General features: G+C 39.6%; 1 protein-coding gene across 2 annotated transcripts; it reads left to right on the forward strand.

The window, feature by feature from the left end:
* Positions 1-1,851: 1,851 nt before the first annotated feature.
* plekhm1 (pleckstrin homology domain containing, family M (with RUN domain) member 1) lies at positions 1,852-22,112 on the forward strand. Of its 2 annotated transcripts, XM_034218155.1 has the most exons (12): positions 1,852-2,093; positions 3,713-3,802; positions 4,969-5,210; positions 7,568-8,227; positions 9,216-9,657; positions 12,530-12,671; positions 16,628-17,590; positions 18,240-18,385; positions 19,114-19,307; positions 19,393-19,456; positions 19,537-19,694; positions 20,163-22,112. In XM_034218155.1, exons 2-12 carry the CDS (start codon positions 3,749-3,751, stop codon positions 20,284-20,286), a joined length of 3,189 nt encoding a protein of 1,062 aa, XP_034074046.1. In that variant the 5' UTR covers positions 1,852-2,093; positions 3,713-3,748; the 3' UTR covers positions 20,287-22,112. The 2 variants fall into 2 exon arrangements, 1 of the variants encoding a protein (XP_034074046.1); XR_004569179.1 differs by lacking the exon at positions 20,163-22,112 and having other exon boundaries at positions 19,114-19,309; positions 19,537-19,640.
* Positions 22,113-23,784: the final 1,672 nt, after the last annotated feature.

The following is a 23,784-nucleotide window of genomic DNA, read 5'->3' on the forward strand; positions in this document are numbered from 1 at the left end:
TAATTTTTTTAATTCAAGCTTAAATACTGCACCACATTTTGAGAGGTTATACCGTCATACAATAAAGAGCATTCGAGTAGCCTATACAATTAAACTAATCTCATCATTTATTATAAAACAGATTGTCTGTTAGGTTTAATGTTTGGTGTAACGTAATTTATTTTTCAATTAATGTATAACACCATTATTTTTTTCTTGAATAATTCTAAAAAGAAATCCAAAGAAAATCTAATTGGGTCTTTAAGTTGTTTTATGTTCACACTTAAACACATTTTAGTTTAGTTTAGTGTTTTGGAGATTAGGATGCAAGAACATACTTTTATACATATAGTTTAATTTCAATCTTCAGGCTATTTTTGTGATAGAAATGTGTTTCAAATGTATAAATATGTGTTTTAAACAACAAACAAGTTCTTATTATTGGCATATCAGTGTTTTACGGTTTCATTACATTTGTAATTAATGTTTACACATGTCATAAAAAAAAAGAAAGTGCTTCCCCCAAAGTGAAAGTAAAAGTGACACCGAGCTGCGTTACGTAACACTGTGACGTTCTCAGACTGCAAAGTGAAATCACGTCATGACGTTTCTCCAGGAGACTTGGAAAGAGGAACGACAGATAAGCCTTTATTAAACTCCAGAGGGGGAATTCAGCTGTTTCCTTCGCATTTCATCATCTTCTTTAGTGTATTATTACATTTCCATTTCCATCTATTGTTCTTGATTGGCTTCATTTTATTACACGCATACAGTCACTATAATAGGCTACGTCTGCATTTGTTCATTGTGTTAATATTCTAGTGCATGCTTTTTCTCCTTAAACAGTATGTGGGATATCGAACACTCCCTTTTTAAAGTAGCTTACATACATAACAAATAGGAAAATAAATATAAATCCAAACTACACAAGAGCAATAAAGTGAAAATCACAGCAAGGTTGATGTTTTACGAATGTTGTATGTTGACACAGACATACGAGAAGTTCAAGGGTTAACATTCAATGACAACCAATAAAGTAATAATAATAGGAGATATCATTATTGGTATACAAATGCCCCTGTTGGCAGTTTTTGATTAATAATTGTTTGCAGTAAATCACTGTGTTTTAAAACTGCAGTTGTTTGAGAAATGGATTGTTATTCATCAAAAACAACCTATTGTTGGGAGATAATTTCATCTCTCTATCTGTTTATTATATTTTCACATTAATTGTACTTGCCTGCTTATAATTTATGACACAAACAGAAAAACATGCTAAAGTAATTTAAAAGTGTGTGGGTAATTTGGTGGAGTTACTATACAGTTTACAAGTTGCGTAATGTGTGATGGAAACTTCCAGGAGCTGTGTTGTAACAGTCAGGAACTCTGAGAGGACAGACTGGGAACATGAAGTTCTCTCATGTCAGCAATACAGCCACAACATCAGCACGCCTCAAAAGCTGTGCTGCCTTTACGTGTGACTCGTAAACAATAACTACCACTGCAGAACGACTTTTACCGCTTTTTCCCACTAATTGTTATGATTAAGTGAGTAATTTATGTTAGTGAAAAAATGACAGCTATACTAATGTTAGTTATCTTATTTAAGTTGAATAATTGCATACTACACATATAAGCGCAATAACATCATTAATAATGTCAATGCTATTTGTATAGTAATAAATACCCTTTTGTGGTATTTTGTATACTTCTTCTAGTTGCACTGATCAGAACAAAAGCTGTAGGATATTCGGATCCGTTTGAGACATGATGATGAGGTATCTTTATTTTCTGTTAAATGTTGGTTGTGTACATTCCTGTCACGCTCATGTCATTGTTACTGTATTTCATGTAGAGCCTGAAGGCATCACTGGTTAAGTTCCCATGATGCATCTGTCTTCAGCTGGATGGTGATAGTGACAAGAGAGCTCTCACCTCTCCAGGAAACAAATCTTATTTAACGATATTTTTTGCGTTTTTGGTGTTTTCAAAGCTACGGAGAGCGACTGTACGGATTGACATGACTTTAACGTACATTTACTGAATTTATAGCCATTTCCGGAGGATATTGCGGGTGCCTAGACCTTAATGGCAAGTTAGCCAGCCTTGTTTCGGTAAGAAAGCTAACGTTAACCGCTACTAACACCACATTATTCAGCCTCACGTTTACTGTTAATGTCATGTTTTATGGATTCAACTGAACTGCTATGTGAATTGTGCTTTACATCTTGTTTCCTGTTACCTTTGTTTACTATTACGATGGGTCAAGCGTCCCTGTCGAGCCTAAATTCCCACACACGCCCAAAACAGAAGCTAACTAAAAATTGGCAACTTGCTGTACAGTATTGTTGACGATTATGGAGATGTGATGTTATGCTAGTTTTTACTTAAACATGTCTCAACATGCTGCTGTAAGGTCAATTATTCACCACACTGTATTTTCTAATAATGTTGTTAAATAATCCCTTGTTCCCTTCTCAGTAGCTTGTTACTCTAGGTTTTATATACTGTACAACACTATTATGATACTGTTATATTTGATATCTATTCAATTCTATGTTATATTGGTGTACTACACACCCCATTATGTCATATCTTACACCATGTTATTTCATATACTAGATATTATATTATTGTACTATAGCACATACTATATGGTACTTCGAGCGGCCACCATTATCGATTAGTCGATCACCAGAGAAATTATCATTGTATTATTCAAAACAATTGATCGTTTATTTTTCTTTCAACATATCAAACATGCTGTTTTTGTCCTTATTACATATGGAGATATCTTGCTTTTCTTAGATATTTTAAGATATCACTTTACACGTTTTGTTTACTATGACATATTATAGGCCAAATGATGATTAATCTAAAGAATCGTCTGCAGATAAATTGGACATATTTAGTTGCAGCCCTCACCTGTATGTTATGCTATCTTATGTACTATACTCAACCCATATACTTTTTCTCATTATTGTACTGTAATAGTTATATCTTTTATATATAAAATATATGATGTTATGCAATGTTACTACACCACTACACCTTGTTAAGCATCACATACTGTATCATATTGTACCATGATACTAACGATATTACGGTTATATGTTACATTGAATCTGGTTCTGTATTGTATTGTGTCAAACATGATTGTCCCCTCTTTATAAATGAAGTGTACAAATTGTTGAGTCAGCTGCTATTAATCACCACTCACTTAACAATGTCTCTAAATCTCTATTTTTGAGGAGCAATAAAGCTCTTAAACAGTTTAAAGCTAATCTTATCTGCGTGTTGATCATGTCAGGAAATCTGAGTGAAATACTGAGTGGGTCCTGATTTGCCCTCTAAGTGCTTTTTTTTTAGGAAGTTAGTCCTGAGGCATTTTGTTGCTACTTCCCTGCTGACACCACCACTCTTTTAATCAGCGTCCTCACATGACTCAGTTACAAAGCAGTCCCTTACTGAAACCATGAAAGAGCAGATATGTATCAGAACTCAGTCTCGTGATTGCAAATGTAATGATAGCTCAGTGTACTTGTAAAATGTAGTGAGGAAGGAAGGAGAAGGAAAAAAAACAGCTTCCTTTATTATCACATGCTTTGCCTTTTGCACAGCTTGTTTGTTCATCTTTACTATTAAATGTCATGTCATTGGGGAAGCAGGGGTCAATATCGTGGTTATTAGAGAAGTTCAAGTTTTGAATAGTCTTTTGTTTGATATGTTTCAGTTTACCATGTGGGCGTAAACCTTCCCAGAAGATGCCATGCTAGCTACACAGATGCCAGATACGCCACCTGAGGCTAAAGATGTCAAACAGGTAAAACCACAGGCTTTTACCACATATGATCTTGTTACTTTGTAGCTGCTTTCACTTTGCCCCTCTGCTAAATGTGAAGGTGTCAAGTTGATCTTTATTTGCTCATGGAGTTTGTCTCAACATAGACAGGTTGTGACATGGAACATGTTGTAACTGTACTTCACATTATACCACTTCTGCCCTGATCTTAACTCAGTGATTGATGTATGGCAAACTTATTTTTACAGTCAAGTCTATGTTATTTATATAGATATACATTTTGAATGTATGTATTTATGTTAACCGTTTCATAGGACAGGCCTAGGCTCATTATACATTCAGCACATGTATGAAAAACATCATACATGACAAATTAATATGAGAAGAACGTATAAGATAGGACACTATTACATATAGCAATTTAAACACATGTGATATTATTAGATAAAAGGTTCTTCAAGTGAATTTAATGTTTAAAAAGTCTTGGAAAACCCTTCGCACAATGTACTGTAAGTCTGTTTTAATATAGTTGTTTACAACAGGACTTGCAGACAGTGTACCAATGTACTGCTGACTTGCTGAATAAATGTATGTGAGTCATGGGGAGACTATGAGGCAGGCAAGTAACTGGTCCTAGATTATTTCATTTAGCTGTGAGTAGGGTTGGGAACCGAAACTCGGTTCCAGATGAGAACCGATAAGAAAATGCCGGGTACCGGGTACCCATACAAAATACACAATTTTGGTTCTGCTTAACGGTTCCTAAACGCGGTAGACCCTGTATTCCACCGGGTCCGTCTGCGCTGCGGTGACCCGGTGGAATACATAGCATTCTGAGTTTTGCAGAAGTAAGCAACCTATACCATAATGTAGGTTATGTTTATGTTCTCTGTCTGTCCATGTCAGCTGACAGCAGGTGTCATGTGACTGTAGATAATCTAAAGGCCTCTGTTGTAACCCCATGGCCACTAACCTCACTCAATCTATTCCCCATCAAGATAGAGATTGGAATGAAGAAATGTTGATTAGTGTTTTCTTTTTGCTGTGGCTCTTATATGTGTTTGTGAACAGAGTTATAAGTTATGTGCTAACCTGCTCTCATCCGCACCACACCCCAGTGGACCTCTCTCCAAAAGAAAAGCAGGAAGCTGATGATACTTCTCCCTCTCACACATTGTCACATGTAGATCAAAGATAAGCTTGCACAGTCGCTCAAGGCCCTTCAGAAGCGATATGTGACGTCAGACACAGTGGTCACCAGCGAGGACAGCGATGCTAACCTGCTCTGCTGTGCGCTGGAGGCCATCTTCATCCACGGTATCAAGAGCAAGTACGTCCGCTCTGAGGCTGGGGGCCGGAGTCGGAAGGGAGGCAGATGTCCGCTCCCACAGCCTTTCTTCTGGAGCCTCCTCAAGACCGTCACCCATCGGTAAAGGCACATTTATTCTCAAAAAGACAGAATAAGAGCTGAAATGATGAATCCGATAAGATTAACAGAATATTTATCTGCAACTATTTCGATGACCAGAAAATAGTTATTTTCATTCTCAAAGCAAGACTTCCAAACATTCACTGATTCCTGGTTCTCTAATGTGATGGTTTACTATTTTTCTTTCTCTTATATCATGACAAAGGGAACATTTTCAAATATGAGTTATTGATAGGAATAAATCAAGCTTTCAAGAGATGCACAGATGATCATTGTCTTGCTCAATTGGTTTTGTGTTTATTATCCAAGTGTGTTTATTTCATTCTTGTAACTATAATTTAAGATATATACAATATATATATATATATATATATACAGTGGGGCAAAAAAGTATTTAGTCAGCCACCAATTGTGCAAGTTCTCCCACTTAAAAAGATGAGAGAGGCCTGTAATTTTCATCCTAGGTATACCTCAACTATGAGAGACAAAATGAGAAGAAAAAAAATCCAGAAAATCACATTGTCTGATTTTTTTAAAAATTTATTTGCAAATTATGGTGGAAAATAAGTATTTGGTCAATAACAAAAGTTCATCTCAATACTTTGTTATATACCCTTTGTTGGCAATGACAGAGGTCAAACGTTTTTTCTGTAAGTCTTCACAAGGTTTTCCCACACTGTTGCTGGTATTTTGGCCCATTCCTCCATGCAGATCTCCTCTAGAGCAGTGATGTTTTGGGGCTGTCGCTGGGCAACACAGACTTTCAACTCCCTCCAAAGATTTTCTATGGGGTTGAGATCTGGAGACTGGCTAGGCCACTCCAGGACCTTGAAATGCTTCTTACGAAGCCACTCCTTCGTTGCCCGGGCGGTGTGTTTGGGATCATTGTCATGCTGAAAAGACCCAGCCACGTTTCATCTTCAATGCCCTTGCTGATGGAAGGAGGTTGTCACTCAAAATCTCACGATACATGGCCCCATTCATTCTTTCCTTTACACGGATCAGTCGTCCTGGTCCCTTTGCAGACAAACAGCCCCAAAGCATGATGTTTCCACCCCCATGTTTCACAGTAGGTATGGTGTTCTTTGGATGCAACTCAGCATTCTTTCTCCTCCAAACACGTCTAGTTGAGTTTTTACCAAAAAGTTATATTTTGGTTTCATCTGACCATATGACATTTTCCCAATCCTCTTCTGGATCATCTAAATGCTCTCTAGCAAACTTCAGACGGGCCTGGACATGTACTGTCTTAAGCAGGGGGACACGTCTGGCACTGCAGGATTTGAGTCCCTGGCGGCGTAGTGTGTTACTGATGGTAGCCTTTGTTACTTTGGTCCCAGCTCTCTGCAGGTCATTGACGGTCCCCCCGTGTGGTTCTGGGATGTTTGCTCACCGTTCGTGATCATTTTGACCCCACGGGGTGAGATCTTGCGTGGAGCCCCAGATCGAGGGAGATTATCAGTGGTCTTGTATGTCTTCCATTTTCTAATAATTGCTCCCACAGTTGATTTCTTCACACCAAGCTGCTTACCTATTGCAGATTCAGTCTTCCCAGCCTGGTGCAGGTCTACAATTTTGTTTCTGATGTCCTTTGACAGCTCTTTGGTCTTAGCCATAGTGGAGTTTGGAGTGTGACTGTTTGAGGTTGTGGACAGGTGTCTTTTATACTGATAACGAGTTCAAACAGGTGCCATTAATACAGTTAACAAGTGGAGAACAGAGGAGGCTCTTAAAGAGGAAGTTACAGGTCTGTGAGAGCCAGAAATCTTGTTTGTTTGTAGGTGACCAAATACTTATTTTACCGAGGAATTTACCAATTAATTCATTACAAATCCTACAATGTGATTTCCTGGATTCTTTCCCCCCCATTCTGTCTCTCATAGTTGAAGTGTACCTAGGATGAAAATTACAGGCCTCTCTCATCTTTTTAAGTGGGAGAACTTGCACAATTGGTGGCTGACTAAATACTTTTTTGCTCCACTGTATATATAATATACAATATTTTTCTTTTTATAATTATTTTATATATGAATATATATTATAACTTTTAGAAGCATGCATGAGAAGGAATTACAATAAAACACATTTCAATATATTTCTCTTTTCTTCCCTGATGGTCTGAATGTGTCACTAAATTTGTAACACATTTAGAAATACAATTACTAAAAGGATCTGGTCAAATCAAGCAACGAAGAACAGCATATTCCTTATTCAAAGACTTTTTATAGACCAATAAATCAAGACATGTATCAGCAGATTAACTGATAGTATATGCAATCTTGAGTTGTAGCCCTAAATGTTTTATACTGATCTGCTAAATCTTAGTCCAAAGTGTAATAACTGCGTTATTTCCCCAGTGATGTGGTCACTGAGCTGGAGAAGATCAGCTTCGTGGGAACAGAGGTGGGTCGCTGCCGAGCGTGGCTGCGGCTGGCCCTCAACCACGGCCTGCTGGAGTGCTACTTAGCATCACTGTTTCGTGAGGGCTCCAAGCTGCGGGGCCACTACCAGCCCAGTGCCTTGCTCCTGAACACTGAGGAGCGGGAAGTCCTGCTCAGCTACCTCCAGGGTCTCGCCTCTCTTACGTTCAACCTATCCTACAAGTCTGCTGTCCTCAACGAATGGACCACCACGCCTCTGGCCCTCGCCGGACTCTGCCCCATGTCCCAGGCGGACACGGTTGAACTGCCCCTCAACGGCGTAGACCACCCCACCGCCAAATCTGTAAACAAAGAATGGGATACAGTGTCGCAGTCGTCAGGCTCTTCAGATGCACAGGATATGCAGAGAGGGTGCCCAGGGAAAGGCACAGGGGTATTACAAGGGGGCAGGAATGCAATGAACTCCTCAAATGTAAGCCTGGACACCACAGGCTCCTCGCAGCTCTCCTCCAGCCTAAGCTCTGACAGCCTGCTGCAGGGGCAGGACCCCCGCAGCCCCACGGGAGAGCCCTGGTCCTCATACGACCTGGACATGCCCATAAACGTCAACATCAGCACCAAGAGGCTACAGAAGGAGTAAGTGTGTGTTTTGATTTGAGCAGATAGAGGAAAAAGGATGTATGTGGTGGTATTCTTTATAATTCTTATTGTCAACAAATCCTATAAAAAGGCCAATAATGATTAAATGATAAAACAAATCTAATTGTATTCCTGTATGCCATAGAGAGCATTGATAAGCCACACTGTTGCACTGGGTGACATGTTGCTTTATTCCCGTCAACACACTGACTGTAGTTTATCTGGAGTTAATCCTATTAAATGTCCTACTGCTATAAATACTCACTAAAGCACCAAATGTGGATTAATCCGCACCTAAAAATAGTCCTTAATGAATTCTCTATTACTGCTGTTGGTTAAAAGGTGTCTAGCTGTTTAAGGAAATGATAGCCTTTAAAAAAAAATAAAAAAACATGTTTGTTTTTTTTCAAGTTTTTTTTTTTTCAAGAGAATGATCTATGTGCTTTTCTTTGAAAATGTTGAAAATAAGAAAAATATGTTCTAATGTAAATATGTATTATAATTTGTAAATAGAACATTTAACTCTTTTTTATATAAAGTATTTAAATGTTGGAAAGTGCTTGATTCAAACCATTAAACCAAAAATGCTAGATTTTCAAGTTATTGGGTAATTCATCAATCAACACTTTTGTCACCCATGTAAATCAAAAATATTTGAATTCTTTCAATAAAGCAATCCTGATTTTATATATTATTATTTCCCCCTAGCGTCTCACCTAACAGAGCTAGTTAGGATTTAATGAACATTATCAAAATGTTAATATGAATATGCTGGTCAAATAAACAAAGTGAACATATACGTGGATATTGCTGTGGGTATACTGGACTTCTCACAGTTGCATTTGTTGTAAGAATTTAAATGTGATGATAAAAGATACAAGAGTCTGGAAATGAAAGGTGCTTGCATGTAACTTTTTAAAGGCTGTTCATACCCCTTATTTAAGCTTGCAGTAAAACGTATCATGACCTGTCTTTGTCTCTGCAGTTCTCCGACAGAGTTCAGGGAGAGCGGACACTGCAGTCAGGACTCCATGCGTGAAGACTCCTTCGTCTCCAGCACGGATCCCGACCAGAACTCGGAGACGGCCGTTTTCAGCGGGTCCGACAGCGAGACCCAGGGTCCCCCTTCTTCATCCCAGGACCTCGTGGACCCTCGTCCAAAATCTGATTCAGAGCTCTCGCCAACATCTAATGAGAATCATGTTGACTACACTCTGCCTGAAGTGTGCAACAATACCTCTGCTGTGCTCCCTTTGGACACATACAGTGAGCCGGTGGAGTCTGTAGAAGAAGAACATGCAAACCTTTCTCATGAGACTACAGAGCCTGAACAGGAAGAAGAAGAAACTCCAGAGCCTTCAGTGCATCCAGGCTCAAGTCGCTCCCTCAGCATCCTGAGCAGGAAACTGTCCACAGGTTCTCTATCAGTAAGTATATTTAAATAAGAGGACAGTCTCCTAATAGTTAGAGATAAAAACAGAAGATAGAATGTAGAAACATGAAGATCAATATATGAACAAATGCAAATTGTGCAAAATTATAAAATGGCCAGTAGCTTACAGTTGACCAAAAGCTGATTTAAGAAGTGAAAACTGTACAAGGAAATTAATTATGTAGAGAAGAAAAATACAACAAAAAGATCAAATCAAATGTTATTTATATAACCCAATATCACAAAACACATTCGTCTCAGTGGGCTTTACAGATCAGCAAACATGAATGACAGTACTGTAGGAGCAAACACAATAGTGGTGGCTTAAAGCCCACCTCTGCTCCCCGCTGTCCTTTAGATGAGCCTGGTCAGATTTAATAAAAGGAGTTCAAAACACCGGCATAAAAGTTATAACAATAATCTGATTTTAATACAGTAAAAAACACAGTACGAAATACAGAGTGCCCTGAAACAGAACACTCCGGGCTCCCCGCTCTACTGCCGTGCGATACAGATATCGGGACCAGCCAGTCAGAAACAGGGGGCATTTTGCATGAAGAAACAACAGTATATATGGACATATTTGGGGGCGGAGATGTGTGTCGGCTCTTCCGTCCCATTTTACTCCTAAGCGAATCAGAGAGTCCGTGGGGAGGAGTTTGGGTCGGTTGCTCACTCCCCTAGGCGTTCTTACTGGTTGGATTCACTTTGGGTCGGGCCCAATACAGCGAATCAGAGTTCTGGGAAAAAGTATTTTTCTTCTGAACAGAGCGTGAGAACCTCGGAACTCTACAAGGTCAGAATCACTTTTTATCTTATACCTGGGTTAACTCCTTTACTTTCCCAGGGAAGATTTCACACAAACTATTCTTTTAAAACAATCAAACATTGTACACAGATATATTGGTGCTTGAGATTATTCCCAGAAAGAACCTTGAAAAAAGAACGTGTGTGTGTTAGTGAGGGAAAGTGTATGTGTGTGTATGTGTGTGTGTGTGTGTGTGTGTGTGTGTGTGTGTGTGTGTGTGTGTGTGTGTGTGTGTGTGTGTGTGTGTGTGTGTGTGTGTGTGTGTGTGTGTGTGTGTGTGTGTGTGTGTGTGTGTGTGTGTGTGTGTGTGTGTGTGTGTGTGTGTGTGTGTGTGTGTGTGTGTGTGTGTGTGTGTGTGTGTGTGTGTGTGTGTGTGTGTGTGTGTGTGTGTGTGTGTGTGTGCATGCTGATAAGCAGAGGCATATGTGTGTGTGTGTGTTGCTGATATCTGGGTTAAGGAGTTTATGTGTGTGTGCTGCATGGAGACAGGAGGTGTGTGTGTCAGGGTCTCTGGGTCATGGAGTGTAAGTAAGAAGGTTTAGATATATAGGATTACTTTAAACAGTCCCAAATAATACATGTTCACTTCAATACAGTTCAAGATAATACCTGTTTACTTTAATACAGTTTGGAACAATATCTGGGTGCTTTAGTACTTAAAGATATAATAAACTTACAAGATAAAAAGAAAATAAGATTACGTACAATAAAAAGAAAACAACAAATACAATAAAAACAATAACATGTAGGACCCAGGAGGACCAACATAAGGTCATCTGAAACCGGCACCCACTAAAGGCTTTATTATATTTAAACAAGTACAAATACAATTTTTGGGAAAGCTAACAGATCCATATTTTTTTTTTTAAATATACAAGTCGTGTTTCCTGTGTTTTCTGAAAAAACAGAACTTCTAAAACAGTGCTAAGCAATAAGTGTTTTACTCATATTGCTTAGCATGAGGAAATGCAGAATTGCTCCAGAACTGCCCATATTCTAGGAAATGACACATAGGACACCTGACTCTTTGTCAGCATGGAACATCTACACAAGCTTTTGAATAATTCCTGGAACATTTAAAAAATGTTTACCATTCAAGGAGATCACAAGTTAGTCCTGCTGTGTTTAAAAAATCAAGAGATGTTATAAAACCTTTCCGGTGGCAGGATGTTATAGATAACGCTGGTACAGATAATTACCTTCCTGCAGCATGAAATACCCATAAAGCACTCTTAATTCAGACGCAGGGTATGTCTCAATGTTCCTTAAAAGCAGGACCTTCTGTGGTGTCTACACATTGGTAATTCAAATTAGTCAAGCTAAGTGATAAATGAGTTTCATCTTTACATGACCCTTAACAGAGAAAGACACTATTCATAACAGTAGCTCTCACACTAATAACCACAAAGACACATGGCAATAGAAACTGCTCCTCAATAAACCTCCTGTTATCTATTTATAGTTTTGAGTACAGCTCAGTTGTGTTCTCTATTGAGAACATCTGATCCAAAACTCATTTAGGTTGAAAGCATTTAATTGTCGTTTAATCAACAAAAAGTGTCAGAAAATAGTTTAAAATGTCTATCAAATTGTTTGTAAGCTCTAAGAAGATATCTTCAATTGTCTTGTCTCCAAAAACCAAAGTTATTCGGCTCTAGAGTGATTATAAAACTGTGAAAAACAGATCAACTATCAAATTAAAATATGTATTGGCACTTTTGCCAATGACTTTTGCTAACTTACTTTGTAAATTAAATACTTTCTGATTAATCTACAAATTACTTTAGCCCTAAGTGTCCTTGTCATTTTATGTCCTTGCAATAAGGTATTGTTGATAAAAGAACCTTTAGACCTGCACCACTTTACATTAGTCTGATGGCAATGCGACATGTCGTTCCGTTTTTTGCAAAATGTTCATGTAGATACAAATCTAAATCGAATGCAGTTCGATTATTTTAAATGCTGCAGGGAAACAGGCAGAGAGTTTACATGCACAAACTTTGTTTGGGCATTATTCTTATATCTCGTTATTACAAAATGTTTGTTTTTTCTACTGCAGCATTCTCGTTCCTGGATCTCTGAGGATGACATCTACATGCCCCGCCTGGAGGAGGTGCCGGACCAGAGCGAGGCGCCTCCTCCTGCCCCCCCGGCTGAGCCCTCTCAGTCCCCCCCCGGCGTCGTCCATCGCAGACAAAGAGGTGAAACATGCAGTTCGAAATCATTCTGGCTAAATACATTTTTCCTACCTGTTTTCTGTTTTCTAAGAATCTCCCCTTACAGTAGAGACTCGCTCCTGGTCAAGTTATATACAGAGGACATTAGCCCTTAAGGGCTTTTAAGGTTAAAAACTATTAGTAGTATGGAGAAGGACTTTTTTTTTTTTTTTTTTAAAGTAGATTAACATGCCAAGCAACGCCACTGCATATAGACTGGCCAGTGATCACAGACATTGTTAAATGTTGGCACTAAACCTAACCCTATTAAATAGATTAACTACTAAAATGACCAGCATGGTTAACAAACGTATGCAAATAACTGAACAATTTCAGCATCTCCATATGCTACTATATAATTAGCCTGTGTTTTAAACATAAAGTGTGGCTTACAAATTATACATCAGATGTGTCATAAGATAACATTAAATTTATAGTAACATCATACCTTAAAGGTGGGGTAGGTAAGTTTGAGAAACCGGCTCGAGATACACTTTTTGTTATATTCCATGGAATGCTCTTAACATCCCGATAGCAATGAATATCTTAAGTGCTTTGACAAAAAATCCATAAAAAAACGTCATCTGTGGAAGCTGTAGCGCTGTAAAAAGCACGACCAATCATTTTAGCCGGCCCGGCTAAAGTAACTGGATGGCCTACCTGCCTGTCAGCCTTCCATCTGTGCACAAACTTATCTCGTGCCCTCATTGGTCATGTGCGCGTTCGTGTGTGTGTTGGAGGAGGGGCTCTGTAAGGAAGTGGCAGATTTTTTCCGGCTGTGTATTTTCAAATTCTCGCGCACTCGAACTGGTTTCTCCAAAACTACCTACCCCACCTTTAATAAAAACTAAATGATAGCATGATTAGGCCTGTTGATTTCATAGTCCGTTCTACGCCCATGTCACTAAAAGGGCATTTTATTTATTTATTGTTTTGATTCACCAATCAAACATCAGTAATGTGTCATACCTAGAAACTGGGTCCACCACACCAAGATAACATTTTCTAGCTAAAACTCTTCGCTAGATTTTTTTAGGTTAAGTTTGGAGAGAGTATTCTCAGACTGGGGTTGCGTTCCAATAGTCCATTTAGCTTAGGAACCTTCCTAACGGAGTGAAATGACCCGGAAGTCCCTCAGAGGCAGCCATGATAAGTGCCGTACGAATTCTCACAGTGCTTCTCAAAGTGTGGTCCGCGGACCACTGGTGGTCCGTGAGCGCCCCCTAGTGGTCCGTGAGTATATTGGTCACATTTCACATTTGAAATAAATAAATACATTTACGTTTTCCGCACTCTCACGGGAATATTTCCGCAATGGAGTGAGCTTAAGTTTCACTTTCTATTGCATGGTATAGCCCAGGGCAACACCTTTGCCACACATGTTACCACTTGTTTGTACCATTTCCAGGCGATTTATAATCTGTTCTAGAAAAACGTTGTTGTTGTGTTTTGGGATATTTGTGGAGTTAGGTGGTCCGCGAGTGTTTGTTTATTGGTTAAGTGGTCCTTGGTATGGAGAAATACTGCTCTAGAATGATAGGAAAGGAGGTTCCAAACTTCCTTTATAACCTCCTTTAGCTTAGGAACCACTGGACCTCCCTCACCGAAAGGAGAGGAGAAAATGCTGCCCCACAATGCATTGCAGCCGCAGCATTTGCGTCACACAACAGTCAGCCGTTCACGGAAACAACCGATTATGACGGAGAAATTATATCATGAAAGTTACGGTGCTTATTAAGCATTTTAAAACGTATGTGGTAAGTTGCCACAGTGCTTTGTTTTGAACATTCATCGGTATTATAATCAAAAAGAGAAATATGAACGTTAGTTTTTACTGAAATGATCAAATAAAGTCAACATCTCACAGTCTTTACTGAGCTGTGTGGGGTTTGTTCAACTTTTAAAAGATGTTTGAATGTTGGTGATATACACAGTGATAGATGTTAAAGACTCACGTTTATAATAAATACATTTGTATTGATTTTAAGATCTTTTCATAGTTCATACAATCATACGTATTGGGATCATTTGTATTAATGTGGACCGGAGGGAGAGGGTGACGAGCATACGTTTCACTTTCCTTTTTTATTTCAATTCCAACTTTGGTCATGAAGAATATGTTTCTCTGTTGTCCACGTTCATAAAGCAAAGCAACAGCATCAGAGCACGGTGCAGAGTCTCTAGATGAGTTTACAGTAGTCCCTCGTTCTTATTAAACATCCATGTTGTAGTCCGCTGTATAGAAAACTGTAGTTTCCATAGTTTCCACAGCAGCAGCAGACGCACATTCATGACGTCCGCTGGCGCATGATAAACACGTCGGATAGTGAAAGTGCAGTCGGATTCTCTAAACTACCGCAGTCTCTTCTCCTAAATCCTTTTGAATTCTCCTATCCACTATCCCTTAACCCCGTGAAGGAATAGGAGATAGGGTTAGACGTTAGGAGCTGATTTTTGGATTATCGGAACGCAACCCCGGGCCTCATTTATAAACGTTGCGTACGCTCAAAAGATGGCGTACGCCAGTTTCTAAGCAATCTTTGCGATTTATAAAAAATAAACGACGGAAAAATGTGCGGTCCTCCACGCTCACTCTGACCCATCCGTAAAAAACAACAAAAACAGGAGAGACGAGAAACTGCGACACCGTTGGCAGAAGTAAGAATGTAGAGAAATATGTGGAAAGAATACCATAAATAAAATTACCTCATTTATCATATATGAAAGAAAAAAAATTCATTAAAGCCAATCTTAAAATGATTAAACAAACGCCTGCACTCCTCAGTGCACACAAAAACATAACTTGGAGAAATAAATAAATACGGAAATGTTATTGATCACCCCTCGATGATGTTCTCTTGTTAAGAAATGTATTCTCATAAATGATGCGGCGCATTTCGAGTTGATTATGATTTATAAAGGGAAACCGGCGTAGGACGGAATATTTTTGTGCGTATTTATTTGCTTTGTCCTACATAAGACACCTTCCCACGTGAATCCCACGCACAGCTTTATAAATTAGGCCCCTGGTCAGTAAACATGGCCACCAAGGAGTTAAGCTGAAAGGTAAATAATACTGTTGACAAAGGACAGAAATTACGTGCAGCACCTGACCCTGTGGAATGGAACCACACCCCAGACTGTTACATCACAACAGGTGTTTTCCACCAGCTGATAATGGAAAACCTTACATCATTCATTAGTATGTAGCCGGATTGTTCTGGAATGTGATAAACTTGTATGTCTTGCGAGACGTCACCTCATCAGTGCTTGGACTATGGAGCTGCTGCTATATAATCTCACTAAATTACATCAGCAGGTTTATAATGTAACCATATCACTGGTCTACAGCAGGTCACTCTTTCATTTCATCACCTACTGAGGCAATATGGGCATGCACTACATTTACTAAAGAATGTTGGAAAAGGAAAACAACTGATTAAGTCATCGACATTTTACATTAGTAAATATAGAATTACATTATTTTATATAATATCCAAACTGTTTTTTTAATTATGTGTTTGTTAATTTTTTTGTAAGAACAAATATTATTAATGATATAAATAGTTGCTTAATTTTAGTACTTAAGTTTAGGGCTTTATTTAAAACATATTTTCATAGAGAAAAGCAGGAAATCTCCATATTAAGGAGCTAAAAACAGCATTTTCTTCAACCTAAGAACAATAATAAATAGATCATCAATACAGTTGGGAATGTTTTTCTGTCCATTTGGCTTATTTTTGCTGCTCTATTTCAGTTGTATTACTCTTTCCTATAAACAGTATTTTATCACCTTTTCATATGAAATCAGGATCCAAAATAGTTTTCAAAGCAGTTATGTCAAAAATAAAATGAGTCTTTAGTTGTCAACCTGTCTCCATAATGTCAAAATAGACCAAAAATAATGTATTTAATAACTTACTGTGACTCTGTTCCGTCAGGGCTGTTCAACCCTTTCCGGGGCTTGCTGAAGCTCGGCCAGCTGGAGCGGCGCGGTGCGATGGGAATGTGGCGCGATAACTACTGTGAGCTGTCGCCCTACGAGTTCCGGCTGTATCTCAACGCAGAGGAGCGCACCTGCAGCGACAACTGCTCCCTGCTGCGCTGTGAGGAGGCTCGCATCGCCTCACCCGAGGGCCGCTTCGAGGTGGCCTTCCCTGGGAAGCGGCTGTACCTCCGGGCGGCCAATCGGGACGAAGCCGAGGACTGGGTGGACCGGATCGTAGAAGCCGTCAAGAAATGCCGTCCAGCATCTCGTGCTGACGACCAATGGGAGGTTCTGGTACCCACCACTGAGAACGGTGTGGATGCGTTGTCCCCGACCTCCACCCCCTCCAGCCCTGAGCGCACTTCACTAGCCTCTGACACAGGGACAGGGGGGGGGCAGGAGGCGCCTCCTCTACAGGAATTTGACTGGACTCGGACTGCTGATATAGAAACAGATGCGATCAAAGAAACAGTTTTGTACTTCTCCAATGATCCCGAGGCTCGGACATGGTCTCCTCTGGTCTTCTCCCTCTCTTTGGAGGCCTTGAAAGGTTTCCGGGTCCAAGAGGGGAGGAAGCTGCTGCGGCAGACCCACCAGATTGAGGAAATCCGGGACGTGGTGCCTGACGTCTCTCTGGGAGGGCCGGCCTTTTTCAAACTGCTGACTGTCAGGGACACGCTGAGACTCCGAGCGGAGAACCCGGAGGAGGCTCGCTCCTGGAGGGTTCTGATCCGCGGAGCTCTGGACTCGTACCTGGAAAGCGGGGAGGACGGAGGCTCCATTGAGCCGGCTGTGGGGACTGGAAACCTCCACAGACTGGTGCAGCACAGACTCAAAGAAGATGGAGCCCTGCTTGTTAATCTGTGCACTGTGCCCTCAGAGAAGGGGCTCGACACTCAGAGCTTCAAGTGTGCAGGTAACATTGAGTTTTCAATATTGCAACAAATAGCATGAACACACATTGATTATCCTTTTTGAGTTGCTTTTAAATCAGATCACTCCAGTCTGGTTTGTTTCATTGACATGCTTGAGATGAAATGATGCATGGTGTGCTTGTTGAAGGATAGAAGTAGTTGGTTTTTAGAGCTGCAACAAACAATTATTTACATTTTTGACTATTATGATGGCTATTTTTCAGACCAATCCATAAATCACTTTGTCTATAAACTGTCAGAAAGTAGTAGAAATTCAGATGTATGACATCACGAGGGAGGAAATGATGAAACTATAACTGACAACAGCAAGCAAACTAGTGAGATGCGCTGTGAATTCAAGAGCAACATTTATTTATTTGTAGAAACTAATTTAACTTAGCATTTGTCCCAATTGTAGCATCAATCTACATTGTAAACTCTTTCTGATAAATAACATGGGACTGTTCTATAATACATTTATTTAAATAATCTCTTCTCACTGACACTGAGACTGAAAAATCCTAATGGCAACATGTATGGGGTATCTATACTATGCAGAAGTGTGTGTTGTGTGTCTGAGCCTGGATGAATTTGTTTTCATGTTGTTGTTGTGAATCATGGCTGAGTTTGTTTGCTGTGTGTCATGTGCAGGGTGTCCTCAGCAAATTGGCCCGTCCCGAGGCAGAGCCCGGCTTTGTGAGTTCACACGACAGTACTACTGTGACTCCTGTCACCACGGCGACACCAGCATTATCCCTTCACGCATGGTGCACAACTGGGACCTCGCACAAAGAGAGGTAGGTGTAGCATGCTTTACCTACAGTATATACTGTAGATGTTCTTATCGGATTTCAGGCTGAAACATAATTTAAAGCGACTGCAATGATTTCACATGTGAGAAAAATGTAGGCACCAGATTTTGACAAGGAAGAAGAAAAATTCATTTTCTTTTTTCATTTTGTATTAACCCAGGTATATACAGTTGCGAACACAGATTAGTATTATACTATTTATAGCATTACAATAGATTTCAGTGCTTGCTGCAAAGATTATTTCTGACGTGTGTGATACTAAGATTTCACAAAACTCCAGAGCCTTCTAAGGTCCAAGAGTCAACATTTAACAAAAATAAATAGATGTCTTAACTTCCAAAATTCCCATATTTCAATTCATACTTTATGGCGTTTATCTTTCCAAAAACAAAATTTTCACCGTAGTCAATAACAGTTTGCTATTCTAATTACAAGGGGGAGCACGTACTGAATAATTATATTCATTAAAGTAAGTGGATTTAATAGAAAATAATCACTTTGATCAGATTGGGAATGTTTTTTTTCCTTTTTGGGTGGGTGACGTCTTAAAATATGACGATAGACATTTAAAGCTACATTTGTATTCCTCAATGGATGATTCAGATGGTATACAAAAAGAAGACATTGGTTATAGCCCTACAGGTTAGAAACCCAGTCAACACACACCACTTCATCACGTCCTGACCTCCTGCGATGTGTGCGTATCTCTCCAGGTGTGTAAGAAGGCCCTGCATCTGCTGGCTCAGGTGGAGCAGGAGCCTCTGCTGAACCTGGATCAGCTAAACCCTGAGCTGGTGAAGCATGCAGACCCCATGTCTGAGGCCCACGTGCTGCGGCAGAGGCTGCGCCTGCTGGGAGACTACCTGCTCACCTGCCGCAGTGGAGCCTGCAAAAAACTCCAGGCCAGGTGTGCGTACGCAGGTGCCTCTTACATTATACCATATTTTACTACGACATTATATAATACTGCTGTTTTTGTATTTCTCTGTCAGAATGGAGCAGCGGACGTACCTGCTGGAGTCGAGCCATCTGTACAGCGTGCTGGACCTGCGACAGGTATCCTGCTGTGTTAATTTTGTTAATATCCCTCACATGTGCCACCATGAAACATCCCTAAATGTCTGTTTTTCTTCTAGATAGCAGAGGGTCAATATGCAAACTACCTGTTGACACTGCTGCAGTACGCCTCCAACCACGTGTTCCACTGTGACCTGTGCACACAGCGCGGCTTCATCTGTCAGATCTGCCACGCCAATGACATCATCTTCCCCTTCCAGTTTGACATCACCACCAGGTATGTATCCGATTTGTTCATCCCCACAATGACTTTTTTAATACTTTGTATTTGTTTCAAGTTAACAGTTTATGAATGAAGACTGCATTTTGGAGGGAAAGTGTTCCATATTGTTTTTTTTAAGATTTGCCTTTCTCTACATTAGGCACTTACACATTGTATTTTATATACTGAGACCAAGCTACACGTTGACCTTTTGACCAAGTCAGGTCTTGGTATTAAAAAAATTTTTTAATGACTCTTCATCACTTTGTTTTGTATTCTTTGTGTAAAGATGTTTTAAATCCTCAATTTCATTCTTCTTAGTTAGTATGGAATTTTACATTACCTCAATTTGAGAATATAGATGGATCCAGCAAATGTGGATCTATTTGTTGTTCTAGATGTGGTATGGAACTTGTATTGGTTTCTAAATCGCCGTCACATTCAGTTTCTTTAAATCTCTTTTCCTTATCCTCTCTACCCCAGGTGTAAAGATTGTAAGGCGGTGTTTCACCTGGCCTGCAAAGCTGCGGGTGTTTCGTGTCCTCGCTGTCAGCGGATGAAGAAATACCTGGAGAGGGATCTGCGGATCTGCCCGTCTGAACGCTGACGGACAGAACAATAACTGAAAATCTAGCTTTCACATGAAGTAACCTCAAGTGCAATTATGAGGGCATTTGGCCTGACCTAGCAGTGGAGGGCGGTGTGTGAGCGACAGTGCTGAAGTAGCTAGACTCTCTTGCACTAACTTAGAGTCACATTGGACCTTGTGATGCTGACATAACACAGCCAAATGTTACTGACTTTAATACCTCTCTGAATCCAGACCACGCCACGCCATCAAAACCAAGGACTGGGCATCGGTAGAGGTTGCTGCCAAGAATCATATCCAACACATTTTAACACCTTTTACTTTGCCTTACAGTGTGGAGAAGAGGGCTGTACCGAATGTCTTTCTTTTTTACAATTGATTTTCTTGAAGGAAGATTCAGATGTCTGTCACCAAAAATAAGGAAAAAAACAAAATCATACATTTGAATGAAGTCAATGACTAAGACTTTTTTTATGGATATAACGTGTTCGTTTTTTCAACATAAACACATGTAGGTGTCCATCCATCCATCTTTTCCCGCTTATCCGTGGTCGGGTCGCGGAGGTAGCAGTTCCAGCAGAGAGCCCCAAACTTCCCTGGCCACATCAACCAGCTCTGACTGGGGGATCCCAAGGCGCTCCCAGGCCAGCGAAGAGATATAATCCCTCCACCTGGTCCTAGGTCTACCCCTTGGTCTCTTCCCAGCTGGACGTGCCTGGAACACCTCCCTAGGGAGGCGCCCAGGTGGCATCCTTACTAGGTGCCCGAAAATAATAGATTGAGGAAAATTGAAGTTAACTCTGCATGAGTTATCAATAACTTACTCAGAATGCCGCTTTTTCACCAAAACACAAGCTTCTCTGAACCGGCGTATTTTAGCAGCCTAAAAGAGGCCTATTAATAATATTAGTGCATGTAGACTAACTGTATCTGCAACTGTGCAGAAATACCAGGTTTAAAACGCATTGGAATTTTTTATCTGACTGTCATCGTTATGAATTAAGTTTTTAGTATTCGGTACAGCCCTAGTCGTTCTTCACCATCATGTTTACCGGAAATGCTCCACAGAGCTTTCTGCATTTGTCTCGGATGCACATATTTAAACACAATGCGGCAGTGACCGTGGGTACTGAGGATACAAAATATGAAAATTAGCACTTTAATCACTTTCTAATCAACACATTTTAATTGTGCCTTCTTTTTAATTCAAGCTTTACACCATTTTCCTTTTTGTTGGTGTTAAACAAGGGGCCAAAAAGCCTCACATAGGCTATTCTTTTTTTATTTATCATAATGAAAATGAATGATGTTAATAATAATAATAAATTGCTGCATTAGATTCAGATTTTGTATAATAGTAAAAATCATTAACTCAGAAGACTTTGTGGAATGTTTCTTTAAGTATATTAACTCAGAAAAATTGATTTAAAAATAATGATTCCTTCTAATCTTGCTTGTGAGTCACACGGACGTAATTCACAAGGTTGCTGGAGTAAATACGTGAAATGATTAAATACTACATGGATACTGAAGTCACAACCCATTTTGCATATGTGCACCTGGCTATGACTGTTTTATCTAGATTTTAATTGATTTATCTTCTAACACATGGAGTTACTTGCTCAATTTACCGAATATCTGACTCTGATGTACAGTTCACTGAAACGTTTTGCAGAATCTACAGAGAACAAAAATAATAACTTGTCCAGTCCATTTGGATATATTCAGAACATATCACTTGCAAGTAAGGAGTACAGAATACTGCAGTACTGTTATTCCTGTTTCATGTTTTGTCATCTCATTTAATACGGATGTATAAATGGCCAGCATGAAACAAAATGTCACTGTGTTATTTCATGAATCTGTTCTTTTAGGCACAATTGGTCATTTTTACAGACCTAACACGTTACTAAATACAATGACTTGCATCCACATACAGTCATCTACATTAGAACATTTTCTGAAAAGTATACATTTTTAAAGTCAACTTGATTACTTTTTGAGCATTTAGGTATGGCTACAGTGCGAAATCAATGAACATGTGTTTTTGGGCATTCATCATAGAATTAAAGAATGTTGATTAATATCTCTTCAACTTATGAAGGCAATGATCTCCTGGTTAATTTTAAAGGAGATTTCCCTCATAGTGTACATTTTCTCCCAAAAAAATCCGATTAATGTCTGTTCAATCTGTTCTAGTAAGTAACAACATTAAAAACAAAGACACTCACATGAGTATATGGAAGAGTATGGGCCAGGAATAAGGGAAAAAAGTAAGAATGAAGAGCTTTCAGTATGGTTGCTAACGTTAGTTGATTGATGTAACCTTAAAGTTTGATGTTTGATCCCAACATTGCAACTTTTCTCCCTACTACTGAAACATATTTATTGCGACTTTTTTCCCTAATACTGAAAAATATGTGTTGCAAACTGAAAGAAAAGATAATCTTATGGTTTTTTCAGGCCTGGTACTAATACTGAATTTCCCACATTCTCCACATTTTCACTTTATTCTCAAAATGAAAATACAAAAATTATCATATTTTTTCCAAAGCTTGGCACACATACTGAAAGTTTAAAGGTGGGGTAGGTAATTTTGGAGAAACCAGCTCGAGTGCGCTAGAATTTGAAAATACACAGCCGGAAACAATCTGCCACTTCCTTACAGAGCCCCTGCTCCAACCAAGCTGCAAACTCTGGGGAAGAGCCGGTGTCAGTACCAGATATGTTCGGGCTACCAGATATGTTCGGGTGTATTTCCGTCGCATCCGTCATATTCGTCATATTTTACGGCAACTCAAGAGGGCCATCACGGTCAAATTCCGAACATTTAAACATAGCCGACACTTCATTCTTTACTTTGTCCGTTATTATATGTAGAAGATTATACTTTTTCTCCGTCATGTTGTTTCCTTAGCAACAACTTCAAACAGGCATAGCCTACACTTCATTCTTTACTTTGTCCGTTATTATATGTAGAAGATATAAAATGTTTCTCCGTCATGTTGTTTCCATAGCAACAACTTCAAACAATAACAACTAACCGCTAGCCGCAAAGCTAGCATCACAGCCACTGCTCCGTTTTCGGAGACTTTGCACACGTTTTTCACAAACATTTTCACACGCTAGGAGTACTTCCAATAGCTTCGTCTTGATCTGTAGATGTGATTTGATGTGTCGTGTGTCCCCCAACTCCTCTCCAAAGTTCAGATATTTAATAAAATACTCAGGGGAGTTTCCTGAATTTTCAGGCCCAAAACTAAGCACTAGGCCCTGGGTAAATTAAGAGGCTGATCTCGGGCACTTTTGTCCACTTTCCCTGGTGGTCGAAACTCAAGCCAGACATCCCTGGAATCGTCTCAGAGAGTAGATGATCAGTGGGGCCTTGTTTTTACTGAATGATGTGTTTTTTTTATGGGGAATTCAAATATGAGCTTATTTTTAGGATTTTCGGAGACTTTGCACACGTTTTCACAAACATTTTCACGCTAGTATATAGAGTATGGGAGTACTTCC

Source organism: Gymnodraco acuticeps, unplaced genomic scaffold, assembly GCF_902827175.1.
Source record: "Gymnodraco acuticeps unplaced genomic scaffold, fGymAcu1.1, whole genome shotgun sequence".
Taxonomy (NCBI): domain Eukaryota; kingdom Metazoa; phylum Chordata; class Actinopteri; order Perciformes; family Bathydraconidae; genus Gymnodraco; species Gymnodraco acuticeps.